The sequence below is a fragment of the Megalobrama amblycephala genome, linkage group LG7, assembly GCF_018812025.1.
Source record: "Megalobrama amblycephala isolate DHTTF-2021 linkage group LG7, ASM1881202v1, whole genome shotgun sequence".
Lineage (NCBI taxonomy): Eukaryota > Metazoa > Chordata > Actinopteri > Cypriniformes > Xenocyprididae > Megalobrama > Megalobrama amblycephala.
Window position 1 is genome coordinate 29,128,391 of NC_063050.1, and position 15,703 is coordinate 29,144,093.

Here is a 15,703-nt window from a genome sequence, read left to right on the forward strand (position 1 = left end):
ACCATTCATAAACGTCCTTTAAAAGCCGCGATTGGAGAGGTTCTACTTGACGCTCTTCGTCTGGGTCTGATTCGGGCTCAATTTGATACAGCAATATAGGCGCTATTATTTACATTTCCACCTAAGCGCGTAATAACGTATGGTAAGGGGCGTGTCGTTTCCGGACGCTTCAGCGAATCACGATACACTGGGCCAGCAACCAACCTGCCAGCCAATCTGAGCACATTGCGTATGTCGGAGGGAGTGGTATCTTAGAAGCAGGAAGTCAAACTAGCCGTTCAAATGACAGTGAAAACAGAGGTGTAGAATAAAGGTAAAATATATGAAAAATACAGCGTTTTCAAAAAAACGAAGCATTAAGACATATTAAACTGTGCCCCAAAAACACAATCAAGCCTAGAAAAAAAACACGTAATCACCCCTTTAAGAACAAAAGCTTAGGCTGCGCCACAGGGGCCTATTGGTTAGGCTACTCCACCTCCTCAAAAAAAAAAAAAAACTTTTTTTCTAAAGGCCATAATGACTATAATGTTATATTAAAATGTTAATGTTGAAAAATTTGTGATGCACTAGGCTACCCGTTTCAGCCGCATATATGCCCATTGAAAATGAATGCATTTTAGTACAATGCACATACATTAAAGCACCATATATGTGTACTACTGAGCATTAACGTGTTTCATGGAGCGGAAGATATGATGACTATTTGCCTATAAGTATTGTAATGGTGCAAAAAGTCAAACTTCAGAAGCATGTCATTAATTACCTTTATTGGAATGTAAATGTACATCCAAGCTTAACTGCAGGGATCTGTGAGGGCAACGGACAAGAAAAATGCGGGTAGTTTTGGTGTAGGCTACCTCGGCTAGTCCTTCTGACGTTTGCCGCTGGCTTCGTTTTGGCTGAGGGCAACTTGACGTTTCATAACTTTATATATGGCTATTTAACTTTTGTATCCTAGTAAAGCACTGATTTTATACGCTTGACTGAAGTGTTTGCTTTATTTCTTATTGTATATTCTTATACCTTTTATAATGGCTATTATTGATCATTAAACCTGACATTTAACAAAAAGAGACAGAGTTGTGTTTTATGTCTATTTCATTTCATTATAGTGAAGATAATCAGAGTATGCACAAATAGTATTGTTTAATATTTTTGAAATATAGCCTATACGAAAAGAGGCACGGTTGTTTAATATTTCGTTTTGTTATAAATATATACATTGCAGATAATCAGTCACGCGTTGCCTGAGGCTAATATGTTTTTGTTTGTTTTTTAAATAAAACGAAAAGGGCCAGAGTGGTGTTTTATAACACATTTCGTTTATGGCTAAAAGATACATGCAGAGATAACCGGAGAAGCCAGAGCGAGCTGAGTGACGTTATCAAGTACGCTGCTGTGCCATTTGCAGTGTTCTCCGGCCCGTTCACGGGATTTCTTTCTCCTGAGTCGAACTTGCCAAGTCCTAACTACCAAGGAAGGACGCGAACTTTGCGAACTTGGTTTTGAGAAATGCCTGTGATTTGTGACATGGGCAGGTGCGCTGGATCGTGTTTTTACAGTCTATGGTGTTCGTTTGTTTTCTGTCAGCAGAGGGCGACACATATGGAAGGCCGTTTCAGCATAAAAGCGTTACTCGTCGTAATTATATTTTTACTAGTAACAGTTAAATTAAAGAACTCTATAATTTAATTTGTACTAGTAACAATTACAATTACAGAGCTCTATAATTCAATTTTTACTAGTAACAATTATAATTGTGAGCTCTCTAATTGAATTCTTACTAGTAACAATTACAATTATAGAGCTCTATAATTCAATTTTTACTAGTAACAATTATGATTATAGAGCTCTCTAATTCAATTTTTACTAGTAACAATTCCAATTAGAGAGCTCTACAATTACTAGTCATATGGCTCCATTGACTTCCATTCATTTTTAATTATAGAGCTCTGTAATTCAATTGTTACTAGTAACAATTGGGATTATAGAGCTCTCTAATTGAATTCTTACTAGTAACAATTACAATTATAGAGCTCTGTAATTCAATTGTTACTAGTAACAATTGGGATTATAGAGCTCTCTAATTGAATTCTTACTAGTAACAATTACAATTATAGAGCTCTCTAATTTAATTCTTACTAGTAACACTTAAAATTATAGAGCTCTCTAATTGAATTCTTACTAGTAACAATTACAATTATAGAGCTCTCTAATTGAATTCTTACTAGTAACAATTGAATTACAGAGCTCTTCAATTGATTTATTACTAGTAAAAATACACATTAAAGATATGTGTAATTGCAGAGCTCTATAATTGAACTAGTAACTGTTACTAGTAACAATTGAATTACAGAGCTCTCTAATCATAATTGTTACTAGTAACAATTGAATTAGAGAGCTCTGTAATTCAATTATAGAGCTCTATAATCAAATTGTTACTAGTAAGGATATGGAAGGCCGTTTCAGCATAAAAACGTTCCAGCGTTACTCGTCGTAATTATATTTTTACTAGTAACAATTAAATTAAAGAGCTCTCTAATTCAGTTTTTACTAGTAACAATTACAATTAGAGAGCTCTATAATTCATTTTTTTACTAGTAACAATTATGATTGTAGAGCTCTCTAATTGAATTATAGAGCTCTGCAATTGTATTCTTACTAGTAACAACTGAATTGTAGAGCTCTATAATTCAGTTTTTACTAGTAACAATTCCAATTAGAGAGCTCTGCAATTCATTTATTACTAGTAAGAATTCAGTTGCAGAGCTCTGTAATTCAATTGTTACTAGTAATAATCCAATTGCAGAGCTCTACAATTCCACTAGAGAGCTCTCTAATTCAATTGTTACTAGTAAAAACTGAATTATAGAGCTCTCTAATTGTAATTGTTACTAGTAAAAACTGAATTAGAGAGCTCTTTAATTCAATTCTTACTAGTAACAATTCTAATTACAGAGCTCTATAATTGTATTATTACTAGTAAAAACTCCTATTCATGAGATGCAAAACAGATTGCAGATTTCCCGCCTACAAAAGTGAGTTTCAAAATAAAAGCCCTGTAGCGTGGTTCTAAAGTATCCTGAAATATTTTACAGACTTAGGTAACATATTAATCATGTTCACATTAAAGCAAAATTAAGATGATGCCTGAGATGAAAGCCTAGCTATATTTAGTCGTTATATTCATTCACCTTTGTATATTGGTAAAGCTAAGAGCCAAGAACACTCCATATCACTGGACATAATATAGGGTGAAATGCCCTAAGCCACCCAAAGTGTTTTGACAAACTTGATATTAAGGAGTATAAATTAATTTTAAATATTTACAGTGTTTAGTATTGTTATGCAATAATAGAATGATTATCGCGGATATCTAATACAAAATAAACACCTCTATTGAATTGATTATCAAATTGTGTTAATAATAGGCGATTTGGCGCTGGGGTATGTTGTTTTTGAAATTATGTTGTTGTTGAGTGCTCGCTCGTTGTTATCAGAGGCGCGTGCAACAGGGTTCACAGCGCTCGTGCACACGGATTAGCACTTCAATCTATCGCTTTTGCGGAGACTCTCTATTCCATACGTTGAAATCACAAAAACAAAATACATATAAACGTGTCACTGCTCTTGATATACAATCACTGATGAAAATCTTTGGTTTTAATGAGAAAAAAAAAAAAAAATTCACTTGGTTGGATTAGAACCGGGAACCTCTTGCATCCTAATCGGAGAAACTGCCACTAGTCTATCAGGACATTTAATTATCAAAGGCGGATCGTCGTATTTATTAACTAATGTACATATTCTCGAGACTAACGATATTGTATTATAGCAGATGTGGGAAAACTATCATATTTGAACACATTTATAATTTTAATATCATATCATTATTATTGTAATAATAATACAACATTACCCCACCCCCCCCCCCCACCCATACACATTCTTGTCCCACCCACTTTGTAAAACAAAGTTACGCCACTGACCCCAGTTGAATATGCATAAGGCACGATTAGCATAATGATATGTCGCCGAATACAGAGCTCTGTAATGCAATTGTTACTAGTAAGAATTGCTATTGTGGAGCTCTGTAATTCAATTTGTACTAGTAAGATTGCAATTACTGAGCTCTCTAATTCTAATTGTTACTAGTAAGAACTGAATTATAGAGCTCTGTAACTTAATTCTTACTAGTAACAATTCAATTAGAGAGCTCTGTAATTCAATTATAGAGCTCTCTAATTCAATTGTTACTAGTAACAATTGAAATAGAGAGCTCTATAATTTAATTATTACTAGTAAGAATTGCAATTAGAGAGCTCTACAATTGAATTCTTACTAGTAACAATTTGATTATAGAGCTCTCTAATTGAATTACAGAGCTCTCTAATTCAATTGTTACTAGTAACAATTATGATTAGAGAGCTCTGTAATTCAATTGTTACTAGTAACAATTACGATTAGAGAGCTCTCTAATTCAATTGTTACTAGTAACAATTGAATTAGAGAGCTCTGTAATTGAATTATAGAGCTCTGCAATTACACATATCTTTAATGTGTATTTTTACTAGTAATAAATCAATTGAAGAGCTCTGTAATTCAATTGTTACTAGTAAGAATTCAGTTAGAGAGCTCTATAATTGTAATTGTTACTAGTAAGAATTCAATTAGAGAGCTCTATAATTGTAATTGTTACTAGTAAGAATTAAATTAGAGAGCTCTATAATTGTAATTGTTACTAGTAAGAATTCAATTAGAGAGCTCTATAATTGTAATTGTTACTAGTAAGAATTAAATTAGAGAGCTCTATAATTGTAATTGTTACTAGTAAGAATTAAATTAGAGAGCTCTATAATTGTAATTGTTACTAGTAAGAATTAAATTAGAGAGCTCTATAATTGTAATTGTTACTAGTAAAAATTGAATTAGAGAGCTCTATAATTGTAATTGTTACTAGTAAGAATTCAATTGTAGAGCTCTCTAATTGCAATTCTTACTAGTAATAATTAAATTATAGAGCTCTCTATTTCAATTGTTACTAGTAACAATTGAATTAGAGAGCTCTATAATGAATTACAGAGCTCTCTAATTGAATTGTTACTAGTAAGAATTAAGTTACAGAGCTCTATAATTCAGTTCTTACTAGTAACAATTAGAATTAGAGAGCTCAGTAATTGCAATCTTACTAGTACAAATTGAATTACAGAGCTCCACAATAGCAATTCTTACTAGTAACAATTGCATTACAGAGCTCTGTATTCGGCGACATATCATTATGCTAATCGTGCCTTATGCATATTCAACTGGGGTCAGTGGCGTAACTTTGTTTTACAAAGTGGGTGGGACAAGAATGTGTATGGGTGGGGGGGGGGGTAATGTTGTATTATTATTACAATAATAATGATATGATATTAAAATTATAAATGTGTTCAAATATGATAGTTTTCCCACATCTGCTATAATACAATATCGTTAGTCTCGAGAATATGTACATTAGTTAATAAATACGACGATCCGCCTTTGATAATTAAATGTCTTGATAGACTAATGGCAGTTTCTCCGATTAGGATGCAAGAGGTTCCCGGTTCTAATCCAACCAAGTGAATTTTTTTTTTTTTCTCATTAAAACCAAAGATTTTCATCAGTGATTGTATATCAAGAGCAGTGACACGTTTATATGTATTTTGTTTTTGTGATTTCAACGTATGGAATAGAGAGTCTCCGCAAAAAGCGATAGATTGAAGTGCTAATCCGTGTGCACGAGCGCTGTGAACCCTGTTGCACGCGCCTCTGATAACAACGAGCACTCAACAACAACATAATTTCAAAAACAACATACCCCAGCGCCAAATCGCCTATTATTAACACAATTTGATAATCAATTCAATAGAGGTGTTTATTTTGTATTAGATATCCGCGATAATCATTCTATTATTGCATAAAAATACTAAACACTGTAAATATTTAAAATTAATTTATACTCCTTAATATCAAGTTTGTCAAAACACTTTGGGTGGCTTAGGGCATTTCACCCTATATTATGTCCAGTGATATGGAGTGTTCTTGGCTCTTAGCTTTACCAATATACAAAGGTGAATGAATATAACGACTAAATATAGCTAGGCTTTCATCTCAGGCATCATCTTAATTTTGCTTTAATGTGAACATGATTAATATGTTACCTAAGTCTGTAAAATATTTCAGGATACTTTAGAACCACGCTACAGGGCTTTTATTTTGAAACTCACTTTTGTAGGCGGGAAATCTGCAATCTGTTTTGCATCTCATGAATAGGAGTTTTTACTAGTAATAATACAATTATAGAGCTCTGTAATTAGAATTGTTACTAGTAAGAATTGAATTAAAGAGCTCTCTAATTCAGTTTTTACTAGTAACAATTACAATTAGAGAGCTCTATAATTCAGTTTTTACTAGTAACAATTGAATTAGAGAGCTCTCTAGTGGAATTGTAGAGCTCTGCAATTGGATTATTACTAGTAACAATTGAATTACAGAGCTCTGCAACTGAATTCTTACTAGTAATAAATGAATTGCAGAGCTCTCTAATTGGAATTGTTACTAGTAAAAACTGAATTATAGAGCTCTACAATTCAGTTGTTACTAGTAAGAATACAATTGCAGAGCTCTATAATTCAATTAGAGAGCTCTACAATCATAATTGTTACTAGTAAAAAATGAATTATAGAGCTCTGTAATTGTAATTTTTACTAGTACAAATTAAATTATAGAGCTCTTTAATTTAATTGTTACTAGTAAAAATATAATTACGACGAGTAACGCTGGAACGTTTTTATGCTGAAACGGCCTTCCATATCTCTCTCTCTCTCTCTCTCTCTTCATAAATAGAAAGTGAAAGTAAGTTAGAGTTCATCTGCCGCCATTTTAAGCTGGTAAAACACGAATACGAGCGTCAAAGTGTTCAATAGAAACATTTTTCAAAGTTTATGCAGGAATTTCCGTGTATCTTTATGATGTTAAAGCTGGAGGATTTGAGAACCTGTAACTTGTGAAAGTTTGATCAAGGTGAGTGTTCATGTGTGGAGACTTCCTCATACTAATATGAATGTAGGCCTATATATGATTGTTTGGTAAAAATAAATAAATGAACTTTAATAAAGTGTTTTTTTCACCTTCACTTCAATGTTTCTTGTGTGTTTCGTGATGTCTGTGATTCTTCAGAAGTTTAACAGTGTAAACATGTATAACTGAGTTTGAGTTAACAAAGTCACATGATCCTTTTTCTCCCATACTCAACATATGTTCAGCTAAATTATGAAGATTGTTTAATCATTTAATTTTGTGTCTATTTTCCCCTCAGAGTCAGTGGAGGAGATCAAACTCATCAGATTCTCCTGCAGATTCATCATGGGTGATTCACAAGGATCCAGAGATGGAGATTTTTCTCCAGGATGCAGGTGCTTTCAACAAACACTGTTAAATATTGTATTACATCACAGAAAAAGATCAAAGTTTTTTTTTATTTCTTCCACCCACTGATCACAGAAACAGTTTATAGAAAAACAATGTGTATCCTATTTTGTCTGTTTTAGTTTGTTTTAATATTATCATGAAATATTAAAGAAAAGGTCATAACATTTCTTCAGAGTGCTTTTTGATGAAAGATAATGTGTTTATATTAATATGGTTCCTATCATAAAGAATGAACACAGTAATCTAAAGGATTGAACTGAATCTGTTCTGTTACAGTTCAGTCCAGCAGAAGAGCTCAAACCCAGAGTCCAGCTGTGTGTCTCTGAAGAGTAACTGGTCTATGGCTGAGCCAATGAAGTTTAAGAGTGGAAACACACAGCCTGATCTCAGGTATATTATTTCTATAAAATATATGCTTATAGTCATTATTAATATACAGCAGTGTAATGAGTTCAGATCCTGTAAGTTTCAGTCTGTTAATGATTTCCATTGTGTTCTTGTGCAAAGCTCTATGTATTGTATTGTTAAAACATTCACACTGTAAAATCTGTTGGTCTGTTACTCAGTTAATGACACAATTACATCAATATCAGTGTGTCTGATTCTTTACCCTCTTCATTCTGATTTAAGGTCAAATCTTTTATCCAGTCCAGTTAAAAACAAAACTGTGAACACGCCTGTGATTCAACCACAAGACTTTAATGAAAACATGAATCCTGGTTTCAGGTAAAATAGAGGACTTTTTGTTGTTGTTTAATTTTAGGTGCTGCAATGCACCTAAAATTAATAATTGAAACATTTCAGAAAACTAATGATGTTCTGTGTCTCATAATACAACAAACAAAATGATCAATTTTGTAATTTATGGATATTTACTTCTTAAACTTGTGTAATAATCTGGTATTTTAATTTTACAGCCATGACTCTAAACCTGAGGTCTTAAACACACTGAGATCAAATCTGAGAAAGAAGTTTGAGTGTTTGTATGAGGGAATATCAAAGCAGGGAAACCCAACACTCCTGAATGAGATCTACACAGAGCTCTACATCACAGAGAGTGAAAGTGGAGAGATCAGTAATGAGCATGAGGTGAGACAGATTGAGACACAGTCCAGGAGAGCAGAAACAGAGGGCACACCGATCAAATGCAGTCACATCTTTAGACCTTTACCTGGACAAGACAAACCCATCAGAACTGTGCTGACAAAGGGAGTCGCTGGCATTGGAAAAACAGTCTCTGTGCAGAAGTTCATCCTGGACTGGGCTGAAGGGAAAGAGAATCAGGACGTCCAGCTCATATTTCCACTTCCTTTCAGAGAGCTCAACTTGATGAAGGACAAAACACTCAGTCTTTCAGATCTTCTTCATGCCTTTTTCCCTGATACAAAAGAAATGGAAATATCCAGTGATCAGTATAAAGTTTTATTCATATTTGATGGTCTGGATGAGTGTCGCCTGTCTCTGGATTTTCAGAGCGATGTGAGGTTGTGTGATGTGACTGAATCAGCCTCAGTGGACGTGCTGCTGATGAACCTCATTGTGGGGAATCTGCTTCCCTCTGCTCTCATCTGGATCACCTCCAGACCAGCAGCAGCTGATCTCGTCCCCTCTGAGTGTGTCCATCGAGTGACAGAGGTACGAGGCTTCAGTGACCCACAGAAGCAGGAATACTTCAGGAAGAGAATCAGGGATCGGAGTCTGTCCAACAGGATCATCTCACACCTGAAGTCATCAAGGAGCCTCTTTATTATGTGTCACATCCCAGTGTTCTGCTGGATCTCAGCCACTGTTCTAGAGAAGATGTTGAGTGAAGCAGAGAGAGGAGAGATTCCCAAGACTCTGACTCAAATGTACACACACTTCCTGATCCTTCAGACCAACATCACACATGAGAAGGACTATGAGAAGAAAGTGAAAGATGAAGACATGATTGTCAAACTGGGGAAACTGGCATTTCAGCAGCTTGTGAAAGGCAACCTGATCTTCTATGAAGAAGACCTGAGAGAGTGTGGCATTGATGTGACAGAAGCATCAGTGTACTCAGGATTGTGCACTCAGATCTTCAGAGAGGAGTTGGGCTTGTATCGGGGGAAAGTCTTCTGCTTTGTTCATCTGAGCATTCAGGAACATCTAGCAGCTCTATATGTGCATCTCTCCTTTATGAACAAGAACATCAATGTGTTTGACCAGATTACCAAACCAACTAAAGCTTCACTATCTGATCTCCATCAGAGAGCTGTGGATGAGGCTTTAGACAGTAAAAATGGGCATCTGGACCTTTTCCTTCGTTTCCTTCTGGGTCTGTCAGTGAAGTCTAGTCAGAGTCTCTTACAAGAACTAAAGACACAGACAGGAAACAGCTCTCACAACAATGAGAAAACAGTTCACTATATCAAAGAGAAGATCAGTGAGAATCCCTCTCCAGATAAATACATCAATCTGTTTCGCTGTCTGAATGAACTGGGTGATCTTTCACTAGTGAATGAAGCTCAACCTCATATGAGCTCTAGAGGATTACGTGATGTGAAACTCTCCTCATCTCAGTGGTCAGCTTTAGTTTTTGTGTTGTTGAGCTCAGAGTGGACAATGCAGGAGTTTAACCTGAATGGATTAATTGGAGGCAAAAATGATCAGTAAGTAACACTGAGTTCAATCATTACAGTCTAAAACATTATGAACAAAGAGAAACAAGAATCTGATAAATCTGTAATCCTGCAGATGTCACACAGAGTTTAGTAGTTCATATTTTAATGTTTTTTATTTCTCTCTCACACAAACACTCCCAAAAATCACTCCTCCATACAGGAATAATGAATGATAATGTCAAAAATGTCCGTTTTGTTAAATATATCACCATTGGAGCAGCCTTGAATAAGTTAAAGTCCCTGTGAACCGGAAGTTGCAAACGACTTTTCTTAATAAATGTATAGTAAGTCACTTTGTATATGTAAGTTGCTTTGGATAAAAGCGTCTGCTAAATGTAAATGTAATTAATGTAATGTATTGCATTAAGAAAAGATTTTTAATACAAAATATTTTTCCAAAATTAAGTTTTATTAGTATTTTTGTGCTGTTGGAGCAAGAACACGTGTGCCGTAGCCATGCGCACTTACAAGAGCGTCTCATTCTAGTGTTTAATGCTGAGGAGGACTCGAGTCTACAAGCCTCAGAAGGACTGGACTATAAAGACACAAACTCACTAGGATTCAGCCTTCTGTTTGACAAACACCCAATATCAATATGCGGGAGACTCCTGGAACTTCCGGGAGAGGTGGAATGTCTCTCCTGAAATTGCAATGGTTGACATAGTGATAACCATAGCAACGGATGGGAAAATAATCTGATATGTCAAAATAGATCTGTCACTAAGTGTTGTAGTGTGAATGCAGACTAATAGACCACAACAACACTGACAAGAAAAAGACAAAACTAATCTGTGTTCCAGAATATGTTCAGTAACTTCTTCAGTCAGATACTAACAAATTTTTCACATGTCCTTTTTAAAGCAGTGTTTATTTAAGTTATTTCATGCATTATTATAATATTCATTGTTATTAGCATTAATAATTAACATATTTTTTATTTTCAAATAGTGACGCAGTAAATACAGGAGATGAAGTTCTTCAGAAGCTGCTGCCTGTGGTTACAGCAACTCGATCAGCTCTGTAAGTAACACTGAGAACAATCATCACTGTGAAAACTTTATAACATTTTTTACTTAAAAATATAAATTAATGGTTCAACAAAAAACATGAGCGTCACACTTCAGCTTTTAAACCCTCCACCTATCTGACCTGCTAGACTTCTATTGTAAGAGCATTACTGTAAATGTGTTTCTGTTCATTTTTACAAACTGAGACTTGATAAAAATTACTTTCTGTGTTTTAGCTAATGTGTTTTAGCTGAGGTAAATGTATGTTCTCTGCTGTGAGTTGAGGCGCTCCTAATATTGTCCATGTTTCTTTCATGCTATAACTAGTAGTAAAGAGGAAAAGATAACCGGTTCACTCGTGCTCCGCACTGCTGCTTGAACTGAGACACTACAGCGATCTGTCAGCCACATTAAAGAGCGCCAAAAACACATACATTGTTTGAATTTCTTAATACATTTGACAGAATTTGAAAGCTGAGATTTTCTTATCAAAAGTGCATCAACTGAAAACAGCACAGACTAAAAGTTTGATTCTCTGGATTTATGGATTGATATCAGTTCATTAATATAAAGATTGTTTAAAATTAGGGATGCTCCGATCGATCGACTGCAGATTGTTATCGACCGATAATCAGATTCTATTGCTGTGACTCAATTCAGAAGCTGCATCCTTCGAAGGCTGAGTGTGTCACAGTGAAGGCTGTCCCAATTAGAAAACTCCTCCAAATGTGGCTTTCGTTTGTCATGAAATGATGGTACATCAGATAAATCCAATATCAGTGCTCCGTAGGCTAGACCGTCCCATTAAACAATGCTAATTCTGACCCTCGAAGGATGCAGCCTCTGAATTGGGACACAGCTTATGAATCAATCAGGAGTCACTAAAACAGGCCGATCTCACCAAACAAACACATAATTGATTATGTCAGAGTCTTTAGCGTCACAGTCATTTCATCACCAGTGTGGAGTTATTACACGATCTCATGAAACAATGCACTTTTAAGCCTTACGATTTAAGAACATTGTGCAGTAAGAAGTGAAACAGCGCTCATTCAATACGAGCTCATGGTTTCTGAGAGCGGTTCAGAGCGCAGTCAGCACACACACCTGGAACACATAAAGCTGCTGCTCATACAGAGCGTGAGTACTTACACCTGTTTCACACACACTCCGTCTGAAGTAGTGGGTCTGGGCAGAAGTGAGCAGGCACTTTCACGTAGGGTCCTATAGCCTAAATATTTACTACTAACGGTGGTTAGTTTGCAGCAGTGCCTGAAATTATCTTTTCCAATAAATGTAAAATTATTTTTTACCTTTTACCATTTTTACCATTATTTTATAACCTAATTAAATGTATGCCTGATCTTTTGTGTTAAATTAATTAACAAATCTTGTGTGTCATTTAATCAATAAATTCATTTATAACAAAAAGATACACTAGGGCTGTTACCAGTCAAATGAAATCAATATCAACAAAATCTAAATCTAATCTAAAGTGCTTTTATATGCATTTATACACACTGTTTGATGAAGTTCAGAGCTGACAATTGCATTTAAACTGCAGTTACAAATGCATAAATAATGTTTTAAACAAAAAATGCTGAATATTGATATTTTGAAATTATTAAAAATGAAAAAATACTTTAAATGTGACATTAAAACCACCACTAGGTGGCATCAAGTCACTGTCAATGAGTGAGTCATTAGTTTCAGCAGATTCATTCAAACGGCTGATTCTTTCAGGAACAATGTTTATCATAAACTAGCGCTGAGACATAGGCTGGAGCACCCACGGAAAAATACGAGATATTCTCCATTGATTTTAACCAATAAAATATTGATTGAAGCTTTCAGACACGATCTTCACCATTTTTATAGTTTATTTAAGGCTGTTTCTATGGCAATATTTTAATGGCAAACGTCAAGAGCACACATCCAAGTGATGCGTGAGCACAAATGGCTCTGCTCTCGATCAGATACATGCGTGTGCTGAAACTCAAACTCTCCTTGCATCAGATATCAGCGAGAGCATGACTCGCGACAACACTCGTGAAAAGAATGTGCTTTTGGGTCGAAATTGTCATCTCGCTACATGGATATAATGGAAATGAAAAATCCAGTTGACATTAATTTGAGTTAAATAAGAAGCAAACTAGCGCTGAAACGTGTTGTTTTTGAAATCATGCTGAGGAACGTTGTGGCTCGTGTAAGTTAGTCTTCAGACATGTGCGTCAATCTATCGCTTGACTCTTCTTTCCAGGGAAATCACTAACAAAATGCACACAAACATGCCCCTGCTCTTAATATACAAACATTAATGAACTTCTTTTACCTTAATGAGTGAAAAAACTACATGAGGGCAGATTCGAACCTGATAATTAAGTCAAGTCAAGTCACCTTTATTTATATAGCGCTTTTTACAATGCAGATTGTGTCAAAGCAGCTTTACAGTTGAATATCAAATGTCAAGTCAAATGTCCCCAACTAAGCAAGCCAAAGGCGACAACGGCAAGGAACCCAAACTCCAACAGGTGACATCAGGTGGCAAACAGGTGTTAAAATGGAGAAAAAAACCATGGGAGAAACCAGGCTTAGTCGGGGGGCCAGCTCTCCTCTGGCGAACGGTGCTTTGTTATGATTCAGACAGCTATCATAAGTCCGATGGAATCGCAACATTCAAAGTATTTATTCCAGTTCATCCAGTTGAGGATCGTATTCATCACGCCGGTATGGACAGTTTGTTGAGGAATTGTGCCACTGATTGTCATGTCAATTAGATCACGGCTGAACTGAAATTCAGTATGGATTTATTTATAATATAATTTGGACGTAATGGGGGGTGATGTGGGGCACTGGGCACCCACCGGCGGAAACATGAATCGGCACATATGGCTGAGACCCACAATCTGCCCTACCTAAACTTACAGCCAGGAGTCGCTACTGATATTGAGTCGTTATAGGGGTGTGCGATATATATCGCCTGAGATAATATTGTGATTGTTGTTTTAACGATATGCAATCTGAAATTATCGAGTATTTCTCTCACTTTACAAAAACACACACAGAGAGTTGCACGCATACACTACGTGATGTAAAGTTAGTCTAGTAGGTTAGACTAGTGCACTGGCGCATTTAGAGATCACGCTTTCACTACGTGATTAAAACATTTATAATGCACCCAATATTCATTTAGTTATATTATGCAATTAGTTAATATTTAGTAACTTACATTTTAGATACAATATTGCCTATTTTCTCACCAACAGAAATATTTCCAAACAAAGCTGCAGGAGTCAGGACTGATTTGCGTGTCTGAGCAACACACGGTGAATGAACGAATCCTTTGAATGAATGATTCAATGTGTAAGGAGGACGCGGAGTCCGAAGTAGAATCCATTTTCAGCGGATTTTATTGAGCAGCAACAGAAACACACAGATGTCGTAAACAGGCAGTGGGTCAAAACCAGCAAATCAGTCCAATCGGCGAACATACACAAGGGAGAATCCAAAGGCAGAGTGGCAGGCAGGCAATAGGTCCAAATACCGAAATCAGTCAAATCAGGCAGCCAAAACAAAAGGGATAATCCAGATAATCAAAGACAAACAGGCAGAATAAGACACATGGTCAGCAAACAGGAAAACAAGGAAAACGCTCGGTAAGGCAGTGTAACTGGCAATACTTCGCAAAGCATAGATGTAGCTACTCTGGCTAAATAGTCACCAAACAGGAAGTCACCAGTGAAGCAGAGGGAGCGGCATACTGTCAATACTCGGAAGAGGGCTGAGTCATTGTGTAACGCCGCTGCTGGCGTGGCGTTACACAATGACTCACACTTTAAACATTTTGAAGCTTTAAATCCTGATCGCTGAACACATCAGACACACTTTTGGCAGAATTCTAATGTCCTTGCGTTATTTAGTCTGAGGGTGGCGCTCTATCGATGATTGACAGACTTTAAATAAGCGCAAGTCTGAAATCTGCCCCAATGGCTCTCAATGACAGCACGCTGTAGTTTCATTTTTCACCACAGATTTACATCATAGACTGTAAAAAAATAGAGTACCTCAGGGATGATGTGTTTTTGTAGGCAAAACATGGAAGTGAGTTTGCATTTTAGGACTTCCGGTACCATCGCCCCGAAGTCTATGGGTTTTTTGAATGGGTTTTTGCTAAATCGCCTGAAATAAGGTCTGTGGTTAACAAAGCCTCTAAATATTTTCACATTTTGATCTATGACATAAAACACACCAGTTATAACCCGTTTGTGATTTTTTAAAACCTTTATTGTGTCTTAAAAACGGCGGTTGCTAACAAATTGCTAAAAGGGACTACTTCCTTTGGCGGGTACTTTAGACGTCATCATGACAAACAGGACATTTGGACAGCATTTCTCATGAAAAAGTTGATAAGTCATCCCTGAAGTACTCTATATGGACGTAGTGTCCATGACGTCACACCCGTAGATTTTTGAAGAGCATTTCTGAAGTGAAAATGAAGCCGTTGCCATCTTAGCAGCGTGTCACCGGACGTCACTTTTCTAAAATCAAAATAAAACCGAACACCTCAAAACTGCAATAAATCAAGGTAAACAC

At 35.9% G+C, this 15,703-nt stretch overlaps 1 protein-coding gene across 2 annotated transcripts; it reads left to right on the plus strand.

Annotated features, from left to right (window-relative positions):
• Positions 1-6,890: 6,890 nt before the first annotated feature.
• LOC125272246 (NLR family CARD domain-containing protein 3-like) lies at positions 6,891-10,110 on the plus strand. Of its 2 annotated transcripts, XM_048196945.1 has the most exons (5): positions 6,891-7,050; positions 7,346-7,442; positions 7,735-7,848; positions 8,089-8,184; positions 8,376-10,110. In XM_048196945.1, the coding sequence occupies exons 2-5, from the start codon at positions 7,393-7,395 to the stop codon at positions 10,093-10,095; spliced, it is 1,980 nt and encodes a 659-aa protein (XP_048052902.1). In that variant the 5' UTR covers positions 6,891-7,050; positions 7,346-7,392; the 3' UTR covers positions 10,096-10,110. The 2 variants fall into 2 exon arrangements, with proteins under 2 accessions (XP_048052902.1, XP_048052903.1); XM_048196946.1 differs by lacking the exon at positions 8,089-8,184.
• The last annotated feature ends 5,593 nt before the right edge of the window (positions 10,111-15,703 follow it).